Source organism: Notolepis coatsorum (genome assembly GCF_963971535.1).
Source record: "Notolepis coatsorum genome assembly, chromosome: 15".
In the NCBI taxonomy this organism is placed as follows: domain Eukaryota; kingdom Metazoa; phylum Chordata; class Actinopteri; order Aulopiformes; family Paralepididae; genus Notolepis; species Notolepis coatsorum.
The window spans coordinates 17,470,363-17,486,312 of NC_140179.1; the positions used below are offsets into that span (position 1 = coordinate 17,470,363).

Below are 15,950 nucleotides of genomic sequence, written 5' to 3' on the forward strand. Positions count from 1 at the left end.
AGAGAGAGAGAGAGAGAGATAGTTCTCCAACTTGTGTGAGTTGCAGTGATCTCCTGGTTGTTCCCCACCTAGGTTATCTAACTATTGCGCTGCTGCAACTAGAAACACTGGCCTGGCCTGCTTCTAAGTTCAGTGGCCTGACTGCATACATTATTATTATTATATATTTTTGAAATTCTTACTTTTAATTAAAAAAGATATATAAATGTTTTTTGTTTTTGTTTTGGGAAATCATCTGGCGACCCCCCCTCGGCGGCTCGTGACCCCAACTCCATGACGGATCCATATGCAGATGTTCTAGGGTTAGGGTTAACCCTACTGATCCACATGCAGATGTTTTAGGGTTAGGGTCAGGGTTAACCCTACTGATCCACATGCAGATGTTTTAGGGTTAGGGTCAGGGTTAACCCTACTGATCCACATGCAGATGTTCTAGGGTTAGGGTTAACCCTACTGATCCACATGCAGATGTTTTAGGGTCAGGGTTAACCCTACTGATCCACATGCAGATGTTTTAGGGTTAGGGTCAGGGTTAACCCTACTGATCCAACAGAACGTAGTGCTCACCAATGGGGATGGAGGAGATCTGAGTGTAGACGTCCAGCATGCGGTTTCCGTCCACGTCCACCAGGTAGTTGCCCCTGCTCTCCTCGTAGTTGCAGAAGAAGTGGACGGCGCCCACGTTCTGCGGAGACACGCGGGACACTGGAGTGAGAAGAGGACTTAGCAGCTTGGAATGTAGACACATTATGTTGGGTTGACAATTCAACTGAACATATATATTTCACAAATGTTTCCCCTCTATTAATTCCCCCGAGATGTGTGGTGATGTTTGGTGATGTTTGGTGATGTTTGGTGATGTTTGGTGATGTGTGGTGATGTTTGGTGATGTGTGGTGATGTTTGGTGATGTTTGGTGATGTGTGGTGGGGGGATGAGTCTATGGTGATGTTTGGTGGGGGGATGAGTCTATGGTGATGTTTGGTGGGGGGATGAGTCTATGGTGATGTTTGGTGGGGGATGAGTCTATGGTGATGTTTGGTGGGGGGATGAGTCTATGGTTGGACGTGGTGATGTTTGGTGGGGGGTGAGTCTATGGCTGGACGTGGTGATGTTTGGTGGGGGGATGAGTCTATGGTGATGTTTGGTGGGGGGATGAGTCTATGGCTGGATGTGGTGATGTTTGGTGGGGGATGAGTCTATGGCTGGACGTGGTGATGTTTGGTGGGGGGATGAGTCTATGGTGATGTTTGGTGGGGGGATGAGTCTATGGCTGGACGTGGTGGTGTTTGGTGGGGGGATGAGTCTATGGCTGGACGTGGTGATGTTTGGTGGGGGGATGAGTCTATGGTGATGTTTGGTGGGGGGATGAGTCTATGGCTGGACGTGGTGGTGTTTGGTGGGGGATGAGTCTATGGTGATGTTTGGTGGGGGGATGAGTCTATGGTGATGTTTGGTGGGGGGATGAGTCTATGGCTGGACGTGGTGATGTTTGGTGGGGGGATGAGTCTATGGTGATGTTTGGTGGGAGATGAGTCTATGGTGATGTTTGGTGGGGGGATGAGTCTATGGTGATGTTTGGTGGGGGGATGAGTCTATGGCTGGACGTGGTGATGTTTGGTGGGGGGATGAGTCTATGGTGATGTTTGGTGGGGGGATGAGTCTATGGCTGGACGTGGTGGTGTTTGGTGGGGGATGAGTCTATGGTGATGTTTGGTGGGGGGATGAGTCTATGGTGATGTTTGGTGGGGGGATGAGTCTATGGCTGGACGTGGTGATGTTTGGTGGGGAGATGAGTCTATGGTGATGTTTGGTGGGGGATGAGTCTATGGTGATGTTTGGTGGGGGGATGAGTCTATGGTGATGTTTGGTGGGGGATGAGTCTATGGTGATGTTTGGTGGGGGGATGAGTCTATGGTGATGTTTGGTGGGGGGATGAGTCTATGATTGGACGTGGTGATGTTTGGTGGGGGGATGAGTCTATGGCTGGACGTGGTGATGTTTGGTGGGGGGATGAGTCTATGGTGATGTTTGGTGGGGGGATGAGTCTATGGCTGGACGTGGTGATGTTTGGTGGGGGGATGAGTCTATGGTGATGTTTGGTGGGGGGATGAGTCTATGGCTGGACGTGGTGATGTTTGGTGGGGGGATGAGTCTATGGTGATGTTTGGTGGGGGGATGAGTCTATGGTGATGTTTGGTGGGGGGATGAGTCTATGGTGATGTTTGGTGGGGGGATGAGTCTATGGTGATGTTTGGTGGGGGGATGAGTCTATGGCTGGACGTGCTCCTCATAAATGGTGCATTTATATTATATCTCTTTTATCCAAAGCGCTTCACAACTTGTGCCTCACATTCACCGTTTGCTGCTCTGCCCCCTAGTGGTGACTCACTGTTTGCTGCTCTGCCCCCTAGTGGTGACTCACTGTTAGCTGCTCTGCCAACTCACTCAACTCACGGGCCATAAGCTTCACATCTATGACACTCTGCCCGTATCGACCGATACTGAATGCCCGCCAATTTACTTCCCTAAGCGCTATATATACACACTATCCAGACCATAAGTAGATAGGAGCACTATGGCGTCCATTAGGACCCCCCCCCAGGGCTTCACAGTAACTACTACATGGAGACATGCGTGTTGCTCTAACATACATGGAGACATGCGTGTTGCTCTAACATACATGGAGACATGCGTGTTGCTCTAACATACATGGAGACATGCGTGTTGCTCTAACATACATGGAGACATGCGTGTTGCTCTAACATACATGGAGACATGCGTGTTGCTCTAACATACATGGAGACATGCGTGTTGCTATAACATACATGGAGACATGCGTGTTGCTCTAACATACATGGAGACATGCGTGTTGCTCTAACATACATGGAGACATGCGTGTTGCTCTAACATACATGGAGACATGCGTGTTGCTCTAACATACATGGAGACATGCGTGTAGCTCTAACATACATGGAGACATGCGTGTTGCTCTAACATACATGGAGACATGCGTGTTGCTCTAACATACATGGAGACATGCGTGTTGCTCTAACATACATGGAGACATGCGTGTTGCTCTAACATACATGGAGACATGCGTGTTGCTCTAACATACATGGAGACATGCGTGTTGCTCTAACATACATGGAGACATGCGTGTAGCTCTAACATACATGGAGACATGCGTGTTGCTCTAACATACATGGAGACATGCGTGTAGCTCTAACATACATGGAGACATGCGTGTTGCTCTAACATACATGGAGACATGCGTGTTGCTCTAACATACATGGAGACATGCGTGTTGCTCTAACATACATGGAGACATGTGTGTTGCTCTAACATACATGGAGACATGCGTGTAGCTCTAACATACATGGAGACATGCGTGTTGCTCTAACATACATGGAGACATGCGTGTAGCTCTAACATACATGGAGACATGCGTGTTGCTCTAACATACATGGAGACATGCGTGTTGCTCTAACATACATGGAGACATGCGTGTAGCTCTAACATACATGGAGACATGCGTGTTGCTCTAACATACATGGAGACATGCGTGTTGCTCTAACATACATGGAGACATGCGTGTTGCTCTAACATACATGGAGACATGCGTGTTGCTCTAACATACATGGAGACATGCGTGTTGCTCTAACATACATGGAGACATGCGTGTTGCTCTAACATACATGGAGACATGCGTGTTGTCCATTTAAGGCCTATATGGACAATGGTCCTCATTCTCGAACGTGTTCGTTAGTGCCTTGGTAAATATATTGGTAAAAATGTCATACCAATCCTCCGGATTCCTGAACGCGTGAAGCGGTCTCCGTAACTCGTCAAAATCTTCGCAACTGGCCCCGCCAGCTCCTTATAAGGCGAATGAGGCGTGTGCAAAACAGCAGAGGTTTGGCATTGCCCGCCTGCACCATGCTGGTCCATTAAACAGGGAGCCGGAAGTGATTTGCGACTGATCTCAAAATGAGATTAGGTTCAAATGTATTGTTATTATACAGTACAATACATCATCCAACCATAGTGGATAAATAAATGCTCCATAAATAAATAAATGCGTGGAGAAACGGCCGAGCACACACACACACACACACACACACGCGCGCGCACACGCACACACACACACGCACACACACACACACACACACACACACAGTATAATTATCATTATAATTATTTAATTCCACGGATGTCTGTAGAGCCATGTCAAGAGCCAATCGTGCAGTCGTACCTGACCTCTCTCCCACAAGGTGACCTCTCTCTGACCTCTCTCTGACCTCTCTCCCACAAGGTGACCTCTCTCTGACCTCTCTCCCACAAGGTGACCTCTCTCTGACCTCTCTCCCACAAGGTGACCTCTCTCTGACCTCTCTCCCACAAGGTGACCTCTCTCTGACCTCTCTCCCACAAGGTGACCTCTCTCTGACCTCTCTCCCACAAGGTGACCTCTCTCTGACCTCTCTCCCACAAGGTGACCTCTCTCTGACCTCTCTCCCACAAGGTGACTTCTCTCTCTGACCTCTCTCCCACAAGGTGACCTCTCTCCCACAAGGTGACCTCTCTCTGACCTCTCTCCCACAAGGTGACCTCTCTCTGACCTCTCTCCCACAAGGTGACCTCTCTCTGACCTCTCTCCCACAAGGTGACCTCTCTCCCACAAGGTGACCGTGACTTCCTCCTGCGACCGTGACTTCCTGCTGCAACCGTGACTTCCTGCTGCGACCGTGACTTCCTGCTGCGACCGTGACTTCCTGCTGCGACCGTGACTTCCTGCTGCGACCGTGACTTCCTGCTGCGACCGTGACTTCCTGCTGCGACCGTGACTTCCTGCTGCGACCGTGACTTCCTGCTGCGACCGTGAATTCCTGCTGCGACCGTGACTTCCTGCTGCGACCGTGACTTCCTGCTGCGACCGTGACTTCCTGCTGCGACCGTGACTTCCTGCTGCGACCGTGACTTCCTGCTGCGACCGTGACTTCCTGCTGCGACCGTGACTTCCTTCATTCAGAGTGACGCTTTGTAATGAAGTACTAGTGGGTAGGGAACCAACTGGGAAAGTGCCTCAGAAAGTAATCAGAAGGTTAGACAGTGTCTCAGGAGGTAGAGCAGGTCGTCTGGTAATCAGAAGGTTAGGGTTAGACGGTGTCTCAGGAGGTAGAGCGGCCATCTGGTAATCAGAAGGTTCCCGGTTCAATTCCAGCCTCTCCCGGCAGCGTGTCAAGGTGTCCTAGAGCAAGACACTTAATACATCAAGTGCCGTCCAGCAGGGGGCACTGTGGGCCATCAGTGCCAACGCTCTGTTCAATGAGATAAATGCCGGTGTTTTGCAGTGCTAAACCTATATTACATATTATAGCTATGGATCTAATAACGCTGTCGATTGTCAGTGAGTTTCTTCCGGTCAACATGCCAAGAAACAGATAATTTTTTTCATCAATACATTTCCGTTTTATACCGTGGTGAACACGAGCATAGTTCCAGAGCTATTCTGTGTAATCCCAGGAAACGCAGTCAAAACAGCGTTTATCTGCATTTCATTTTAAATCGTTTAATTTCTCGCCTGATTATTGAATCGATCTGAAATCAATGCTAGATTATCGGTATTATGTTTCATCATGCATCCACGAAAGGGTGTGTGTGGGGGGGGGGGGGTACTAAGCTTCGAGCGCCACCAACGGCAAACGCTACACAGTACATTACAGACACAACCTGCGATTGCGGCGAAAAAATCATCATAACATATAGTCCTTACCTTGTCTCTGATGTACTGCAAAAAGAATAATCCAATTATCTGATCGCCATTCCAAATATTCATCGCAATCGTTTGTCCGACGTTATCCAGCATTGCAGATGATCTGGCGGGCGGGGACCCTCGTCGAGGCAACTGTGGTGACCGCTTGTCTTGCCGGAGTGTTTAGAACCCGCCCCCACGCCGCAGCTCGGCCAAGAAAACAAACCACATCGTTTCAAATGGAGTGCAATGGCGGCCGCAAGGCGTTAGTATTGGCCATTCAGGACAGCCTACACAAGGTGCCTCGATTGATTATGAATTGCAATAGCGAATAAAAGAAATAACGAAACAGAAACGTAGATCTACATTTCTGGCACTCAACCGCTGGGCCACAGAAACGTAGATCTACGTTAACGGCACCCAATGTGTTAACCCCTAATTGCTCCAGATGAGCAGGTCGGCACCTTGCATGGTCACCTCTGCTGTCGGTGTGTGAATGTGTGAGTGAATGGGTGAATGTGAGGCATAAATTGTAAAACACTTTGGATAAAAGCTTGATATAAATGCACCTTTTACCTTTGACCATTTACCTCTCATAGAAGCACACACGCTGCTTACCTGGATCTCGCCCAGTTGTTTGGTCAGCTCCTAGGGGAAAGAGAGAGAGAAAGAGAGGATGTTACTAGGTACAAGGCACATAGTGTCCTGTTCTATAAGAGCTGGGATGTGTGTGTGTGTGTGTGTGTGTGTGTGTGTGTGTGTGTGTGTGTGTGTGTGTGTGTGTGTGTGTGTGTGTGTGTGTGTGTGTGTTACCTTGGACCGTGGCCCAGGGACCTCTGTCTTCATGGAAGGCCCATCGTACTCAAACTCCACCTGGGTCTGAGGGGCCGCCTTGCTGACATACCTGCAACCTGGGAGCAGAGATTGATTGATTGATTGATTGAAAACTTTAATGAACAGATTGCAGAATGGGTACAGTACAGTACGGCTCAATACACACAATTGTTAACACATCGAGTGCCACGGACGCTTTTTGTTGTTAGTTCATGCCGACCTTTGAGTGCCCCAGACGCTATAAAGCGTTTTTTTATTTTTTTTTTTACTTTATTTTTTAGCGTTTATCGCTTTTCTGGTCAAGCATGACCGACAGATACAGGGTGAAACGGGATATAGAGCAGGGGAAGACATTCTGGCAAATGACGGCGGGTCCGGGAATCGAACTCGGAGTCCACCAGATCCGTGACGCATCACGGTTTTCCCCGACGCAGAAATAGCGCCGAGATATGCGGTGAGCTATTGGAGCCCCCCTGTTGTTTATTTTTTTTATTGGCGATTTGAATTCATATTTCATCAATCGAGCCTCGGGTTAGTGCTGCAGAGTCTCTCTGAGCTCAATTGGGAAGATACCGCCCCCTATCGTCTCTCCCTGTGTAACTGCACCCCATTACTTTAGACTGATGCAGGGGGAGTGGTCAGTTTGCTCATTTAACTTTTCCGTCAAGCCAACTGAAGAGACCACGTGATCGCCGGCCATCAGAACAGCGTGGATTATGTATTTACAGTACCAACACTGTAATCAATAAGCGTGATCGATATTTGGAATGGCGATCAGGAATTGGAATAATCTTTTGGATAACATCTGATCTCAGGTAAGGAATTTATTTTACCAGTCTTAGGATAATCAGACCTGTTTTCACAGAAATATAAGCTTTTGCCCTATGCGTGTGTGTGTGTGTGTGCGCGGTGATCGCTGATGAGGAAATGAGACAATATATTTTTCAGCCCGCCTCTATAGCGTGCATAAGTAGATACATTTGAAAGTGCGCATGCGTCGCCTGAGACGGCCGCTGCTGCAGATCGCTCTACCAGTTTTGTACTTTTTGTCAAGTTCTACGTCTTTATTGTACATATTCTTTTTACCTGGACACTAGTCCTTATTTATTTAAGTCGTGCCCTTCTAGACATGCAGTTTAGAATAGTTTTAGAAAAGTTTTTGTCCATCTGGCTGATGGGGGAACTACTCTTTCAACTCTCGAGCGGACAACAGCTGACCGGAGCGTCCTTTGTTTACACAAGAGATCAGCTGTTGTCGCTATGCAACCAGCCGGCGCGCTGCAACCAGCTAACCAACCCGGAGTTATCAAACATATTCCCGGAGGAGATACTAAGGACTAACGGTGGCTTTCGGGGATGTCGAGGAAGAGGGCGACGTGCGAGACAGAAGAGGGCTGAAGCAAGGAGAGAGAGAGAAGGAGATATAAACCATATCTCCCCTCCGTCGTCATGGGCAACGTGAGGTCTCTGGCAAATAAGATGGATGAGCTGGCCGTGCTTACCGGCAGTCAGAAGGAATACCGTGAGTGTAGCATTATGTGTTTTTCTGAGACATGGTTGCACACAGATATTCCCGATAGCAATGTCTCTATAGACGGGTTTCAGATTGTGCGCTCTGATCGCAACAGCGGGAGCGGCAAGCGAAAAGGAGGGGGGCTTGCTTTATTTATTAATAAGAAATGGTGTAACCCCAGCCATATTACGATCAAAGAGCGACACTGTGACCCGGATATAGAGATGTTAGCTGTAGGACTCAGACCATATTATTTGCCAAGAGAAATCCCCCACGTTATCATGATGGCCGTTTACATCCCCCCCTCTGCAAACCCGACGGCCCCGTGTGACGTCATCCACGGCGCAATTGCACGTTTAACCATGTTAAACTGGACAAATCACTACCAAACTTCAAACAATATGTCAGCTGCCACACCAGGGAGAACAGGACCCTGGACCTGCTGTATGCTAACATCAAGGAAGCATACAGCTCCTCACCACTACCACAGCTGGGCCGGTTGGACCACAACCTGGTTCACCTCAACCCCTGTTATGTGCCTCTGGTCAGAAGACAGCCTGCGACCAAAATAACTGTAAGAAGGTCGGAGGAGGCTCAAGAGGCACTACAGGGCTGCTTTGAGGTCACAGACTGGAAGGCACTGTGTGAGCCCCACGGAGAGGACATTGATGGGCTCACAGAGTGCATCACAGACTACATCAACTTTTGTGTGGACTCCAATGTTCCATCTAGGACTGTTACCTGCTACCCAAATTACAAGCCATGGGTCACTAAGGACATCAAAGCCCTTCTGAACGAGAAGAAGAGGGCTTTCAACGCAGGAAACAGGGAGGAGGTCAAAAGAGTTCAGGGGCGTCTGAGAATTAAACTCAGAGAGGGCAAAGATAATTATAGGAGGAAGTTGGAAGGGCAGCTGGAGAACAATAACATCAAGCAAGTGTGGTCTGGAATGCAGACAATAACCGGCATCAAACCAGCGGGGGGAAGGGGAGTGGATGGAGACGTGGACCGGGCTAATGAGCTAAACCTGTTTTACAACAGGTTTGACACAGCGGCCCCGGCAAGTCTGCCCCCCCCCCCCCCCCCCCCTACCGACACTTCAGTTGCCCTGCTCACCCCCACACCTCTCAGCCCTTCAACTCGAGCTACCCCCCCCCCCCCCTCCATCCCCCCAACTGCCCACGCCCCCTCATCTCTGGTGCAGCCTGTCTGCCCCCCGCGGCTTGAAGACCCGCTCACCCCCCCCCCCCCCAACACCTGAGATCCCCACAGCATGGCTCTCTGCAGACCAGGTGAGTACACAGCTGAGCAAGTTACACGCAGGCAAGGCTGCAGGTCCTGATGGGGTGAGCCCAAAGGTACTCAAAACCTGTGCCTCTCAGCTGTGTGATGTGCTCCAGTTCATATTCTGAGGCTGCAGAGAGTCCCGACACTGTGGAAAACCTCCTGTGTGGTCCCTGTCCCCAAGTGCCCGCGTCCCAGCACGTCCAAGGACTACAGGCCGGTGGCTCTAACCTCTCATATAATGAAGACCATGGAGAGGTTAGTCCTGGAGCAACTCCGCCCGGTGACCAAACCCCACCTAGACCCACTCCAGTTCGCCTACCAGCCCCGATATTTTAAACAATATAATGAATTAAAGTTTTGTTTTATTTGTCACATATAAGGTACATGTACATTACAGTGAAACACTTGGTTCTGTATGAGCTTCATGAGATTGTGCTTCATACATTTTAAAAATTTTCTTTTTTGCAGGCATGATGACTTGACGTGTTTGGTGTCCGTGTCGGACTGAGTGCGATACGGGGAGCGCGTAGACGTCTTGGCTGGAAATATGGCCAGACAAAATTCTGGCCAATGATTCGGGAACAGAACAAAGAATTACGACTTGCACAAGCTCACCTATGGCGTGACACATGTGAAACGTGGCCAAGGAATAAAGGAAAGGAAAGGAACCCCCCCCCAACAAAACCAGCCCTGTCCATCTGCCTCCGGGGACTCAGACCAATTTGACCACCAGTCAAACTCAGCGGAACCAGATCCGACCGGATTGGCAGTAGATCATTGATTGGCCGGTGCAGCCTGGAGCGATCACTCCCCTCGGCCAGAAGTCACCGTTATCAGTCTCCTGGATGTGTGTCACTGTGTTCCGGGGGTCTATGTGTAGCGTGTGTTTCCAGACCCTGTCTCACTGTCTAGTAGGGGTGTAACTAGGAACGTCCGATATTATCGGCCGATATTGGCATTAAAATGTGATATCGGAAATTATCTGTATAAATTTTTTTTTTTTTTTTTTTTAACCTTTATTTAACCTTTATTTACCCAGGCAAGCAAGTAAGAACAAATTATGATTTTATTTATTGTCAAAAGTATGCATAATATTGTGTTAATTCCACAACAAGAGATATGTAATGTTAATTACCTGAAAAAACCCTGCATATATCGGTATCGGTTGATATAGGTATCGGAAATTAAGAGTTGGACAATATTGGTAAACGTTTTTTGAAGTCACGGTTCGCTGCGGGTTTTCGGTACAGTGGGGGAAAGTTTGGCTGTAGTGTGCAGTAACTAATTGTACTTGTAGGGCTGTCAACGAATATTCTATATTGAAATTAATAATCGACTTGTAAAAAAATTAAAATAATAATTATTATTATATTAGATTGTGAAAAAAACAGCCCCCGGTGGGCGGTCGTTAGTGGTTAACATACCGTTGTGTTCGTTCGGTACACAGCCGTTCGGTACGGATACGTGTACCTTTACACCCCTACTGTCTAGCTCCTGCAGTTCTATGTGTAGCGTGTGATTCCAGACCCTGCCTCACTGTCTAGCTCCTGCAGTTCTATGTGTAGCGTGTGATTCCAGACCCTGCCTCACTGTCTAGCTCCTGCAGTTCTTTTTTTTTTTATATTTTTATTTTTTGCACAAATCTCTCCAACATTCCAAACATCTCTTTCCACATCATCATATTCATTTTCCAGGATTTGCCTTTTTCTTTTTTGTAAGAACATACAAAACATGTAAAGGACTCATACAAATACATTAATAACTGACATGGAAAATAAAAAAAGACTTACGAAAAAAGAAACATACTATACTATACATTATGCGTATACATTCCTGATATATATACCTTGCATGTAGACCGAACTACCTTCGAGCAGGTATGTGCTGCATCCTCTATCGGGATGCCACCCTTCTCCATATTGCATGTGAGAGAAAGCGCCCCAGACATATGCAGTTGTGCATGATAACATGCATGCACGCATGTCTCCGACACATGTATGTGGGTACGTGTATCACGTAAGCATGAATGAATGAATGAATGAATGAATGAATGAATGAAAACTTTATTTAACAGATTGCAGAATGGGTACAATACAGTACGGCTCAATACATACAATTGTTAAGGGGATGCAGACCTGAGAAAGACGTTTGTCTTGTTTCCATCAGGGTCCCCCATGTGTGCATGTGTGTACATGCCTCATATGTGTGTGTGTGCATCTTCCTGGTATGTGACTGTACTCCTATCTCTTGTGTGTGTTTAGCTCCTGCAGTTCTATGTGTAGCGTGTGATTCCAGACCCTGCCTCACTGTCTAGCTCCTGCAGTTCTATGTGTAGCGTGTGTTTCCAGACCATGTCTCCCTGTCTAGCTCCTGCAGTTCTATGTGTAGCGTGTGTTTCCAGCCCCTGTCTCACTGTCTAGCTCCTGCAGTTCTATGTGTAGTGTGACTTGCTATACAAACCAGCTCATCGTCTTTAGAAAGACATTAGAATGAACTAGAACACTAAATCTAAATCAGCTAAATCAGCAAGCTAGCAGAACACACACACGCACGCGCACACGCACATGCACACACATGCACGCACACACACACACAGTGAGAAGCTAGCAGTGTCCTTGTTGCCTGAGAGTGACTTGAAGTGAGTGAGCATCACAGACTACATCAACTTTTGTGTGGACTCCAATGTTCCATCTAGGACTGTTACCTGCTACCCAAATTACAAGCCATGGGTCACTAAGGACATCAAAGCCCTTCTGAACGAGAAGAAGAGGGCTTTCAACGCAGGAAACAGGGAGGAGGTCAAAAGAGTTCAGGGGCGTCTGAGAATTAAACTCAGAGAGGGCAAAGATAATTATAGGAGGAAGTTGGAAGGGCAGCTGGAGAACAATAACATCAAGCAAGTGTGGTCTGGAATGCAGACAATAACCGGCATCAAACCAGCGGGGGGAAGGGGAGTGGACGGAGACGTGGACCGGGCTAATGAGCTAAACCTGTTTTACAACAGGTTTGACACAGCGGCCCCGGCAAGTCTGCCCCCCCCCCCCCCCCCCCCCTACCGACACTTCAGTTGCCCTGCTCACCCCCACACCTCTCAGCCCTTCAACTCGAGCTACCCCCCCCCCCCCCTCCATCTCCAAGTTTGGCTGTAGTGTGCAGTAACTAATTGTACTTGTAGGGCTGTCAACGAATATTCTATATTGAAATTAATAATCGACTTGTAAAAAAATTTAAATAATAATTATTATTATATTAGATTGTGAAAAAAACAGCCCCCGGTGGGCGGTCGTTAGTGGTTAACATACCGTTGTGTTCGTTCGGTACACAGCCGTTCGGTACGGATACGTGTACCTTTACACCCCTACTGTCTAGCTCCTGCAGTTCTATGTGTAGCGTGTGATTCCAGACCCTGCCTCACTGTCTAGCTCCTGCAGTTCTATGTGTAGCGTGTGATTCCAGACCCTGCCTCACTGTCTAGCTCCTGCAGTTATTTATTTTTTTTATATTTTTATTTTTTGCACAAATCTCTCCAACATTCCAAACATCTCTTTCCACATCATCATATTCATTTTCCAGGATTTGCCTTTTTCTTTTTTGTAAGAACATACAAAACATGTAAAGGACTCATACAAATACATTAATAACTGACATGGAAAATAAAAAAAGACTTACGAAAAAAGAAACATACTATACTATACATTATGCGTATACATTCCTGATATATATACCTTGCATGTAGACCGAACTACCTTCGAGCAGGTATGTGCTGCATCCTCTATCGGGGTGTATAGCAAGTAGTGTGACTTGCTATACAAACCAGCTCATCGTCTTTAGAAAGACATTAGAATGAACTAGAACACTAAATCTAAATCAGCTAAATCAGCAAGCTAGCAGAACACACACACGCACGCGCACACGCACATGCACACACATGCACGCACACACACACACAGTGAGAAGCTAGCAGTGTCCTTGTTGCCTGAGAGTGACTTGAAGAGGCTGTGAGTCATGTATACACCTAGAACCACATAAACCAGAAGCTAACAGAGCAGCAGTATAGAACCACATAAACCAGAAGCTAACAGAGCAGCAGTATAGAACCACACAAACCAGAAGCTAACTGAGCAGCAGTATAGAACCACACAAACCAGAAGCTAACAGAGCAGCAGTATAGAACCACACAAACCAGAAGCTAACAGAGCAGCAGTATAGAACCACACAAACCAGAAGCTAACAGAGCAGCAGTATAGAACCACACAAACCAGAAGCTAACAGAGCAGCAGTATAGAACCACACAAACCAGAAGCTAACAGAGCAACAGTATAGAACCACACAAACCAGAAGCTGTGTTAAGCATCACGCTGCTGGGAGGAGCCGGAATCGTACCGGGGACATTCTGATTACCAGACGACCAGCTCTAACTCCTGAGACACTGTCTAACACTAACCTTCAGGTTACCAGATGAGCACTCTGCCTCCTGAGACTGATGTAACGTGGTTGTCTCTCTGATGTCTTGTCTGTCTGTCTGTCTCTGCTGTAACATGGTTGTCTCTCTGATGTCTGTATGTCTGTCTCTGCTGTAACATGGCTGTCTCTCTGATGTCTTGTCTGTATGTCTGTCTGTCTCTGCTGTAACATGGTTGTCTCTCTGATGTCTTGTCTGTATGTCTGTCTCTGCTGTAACATGGTTGTCTCTCTGATGTCTTGTCTGTATGTCTGTCTCTGCTGTAACATGGTTGTCTCTCTGATGTCTTGTCTGTATGTCTGTCTCTGCTGTAACGTGGTTGTCTCTCTGATGTCTTGTCTGTCTGTCTGTCTGTCTCTGCTGTAACATGGTTGTCTCTCTGATGTCTTGTCTGTATGTCTGTCTCTGCTGTAACATGGTTGTCTCTCTGATGCTTGTCTGTATGTCTGTCTCTGCTGTAACATGGTTGTCTTGTCTCTCTGATGTCTTGTCTGTATGTCTGTCTGTCTCTGCTGTAACATGGTTGTCTCTCTGATGTCTTGTCTGTATGTCTGTCTCTGCTGTAACATGGTTGGCTCTCTGATGCTTGTCTGTATGTCTGTCTCTGCTGTAACATGGTTGTCTCTCTGATGCTTGTCTGTATGTCTGTCTCTGCTGTAACATGGTTGTCTTGTCTCTCTGATGTCTTGTCTGTATGTCTGTCTCTGCTGTAACATGGTTGTCTTGTCTCTCTGATGTCTTGTCTGTATGTCTGTCTCTGCTGTAACATGGTTGTCTTGTCTCTCTGATGTCTTGTCTGTATGTCTGTCTCTGCTGTAACATGGTTGTCTCTCTGATGTCTTGTCTGTATGTCTGTCTCTGCTGTAACATGGTTGTCTCTGATGTCTCGTCTGTATGTCTGTTTGTTCTGTAACATGGTTGTCTTGTGTTTTCTTTTTGTAACAAAGTGCTGTGTGTTTTCCGATACAAAACACATTTCTGCACCAACAGATAATAAAGAATTATCGTATCTTAAGATAAGGCAAGGTCTTATCAAAGGGGGTCCACAGCTTAATGTGGGAATGAGTCTGGGGGTCCTCGACATGAACGAGTTTGACAACCATTGGTTTAAAACGCAACTTTAAAGGGACACTTTACCAAAAGAGAACACTGATTTATTTTGCACATAATCTCACACACATCCAAAAACTCTAAACAGTTTTGCACATTTAGTTTGACAGTTATTGAGAGTAAATGCGTTTGAATATGGCCACCAGCGATGTCATGAATCCTTGTGTCGTGTTAATTACAGCTCAATTAAATGATAAGGCAGCAGTTCCCTATAGACCAGGTGTTGCTATTTTTTCATCCACATAATTTCATGGAGCTGTAATTAACAACACATGGATGTCCCAGAAGACAGAATGATCACTGGTGGCCATATTCAAACTTTAATTCAAAATGTACTTGTCAAACTAAATTATTGTGCGCCAAACTGTTTTGGATGTGTGTGAGATTATGTGCAAAATAGATCGGCAGGTTGTTTTTTGGTGAAGTGTCCCTTTAAGTCAAAAGCACTAAGAAAAGATTAAATTCAAAAAGAGCTTATAGTACCTGGTACCGCAAGACGCAAGTTCTGCTGGAGGGAGAGAGCCAGTGGACGACCGAGCATGGAGGACGCCATGGCACCACCGGAGAGAGAGAGAGGGAGAGGGAGAGGGAGAGAGGGAGAGACAGAGAGAAAGACAGACAAGAGAGGGGCAGCGATGGTCCGCGACGTCTGTCTTCACCACGTCACCTGGGGAGACAGTGAGAGATAAGTCAATGATATATCATGAAGTAGAGAGAGAGAAAGGGAGAGAGAGAGGGAGAGAGAGACAGAGAGGGAGAGGAGAGCTTTAGACTTTAGACCCGAGAGAAGGAGAGTGAATGAACACTGAATTCATTGAAACAAACCAGTCAGAATTGCAGCCACAATCTTGAGTCATATTTGTTCCACAGCGTCTAGTCTGAAATTTGCATCTGAATTTCGTTCCGACTGCACAGGCTCACGCACCACTGCCAGGTATACGATAACTAGCATTATTTGTACAATAAAAGCGACTCGCTTGTTACAGGCAG

At 47.1% G+C, this 15,950-nt stretch overlaps 1 protein-coding gene across 1 annotated transcript in view; it reads right to left on the reverse strand.

Moving 5' to 3' along the window:
* abat (4-aminobutyrate aminotransferase) overlaps window positions 1-15,950 on the reverse strand; it is a 78,364-nt gene that overhangs the window by 27,671 nt on the left and 34,743 nt on the right. The window contains 4 exon segments of the mRNA XM_084330296.1: window positions 568-685; window positions 6,373-6,402; window positions 6,568-6,665; window positions 15,444-15,627. Coding sequence (XP_084186422.1) covers window positions 568-685; window positions 6,373-6,402; window positions 6,568-6,665; window positions 15,444-15,513 — 316 coding nt within the window. The 5' untranslated portion in view covers window positions 15,514-15,627.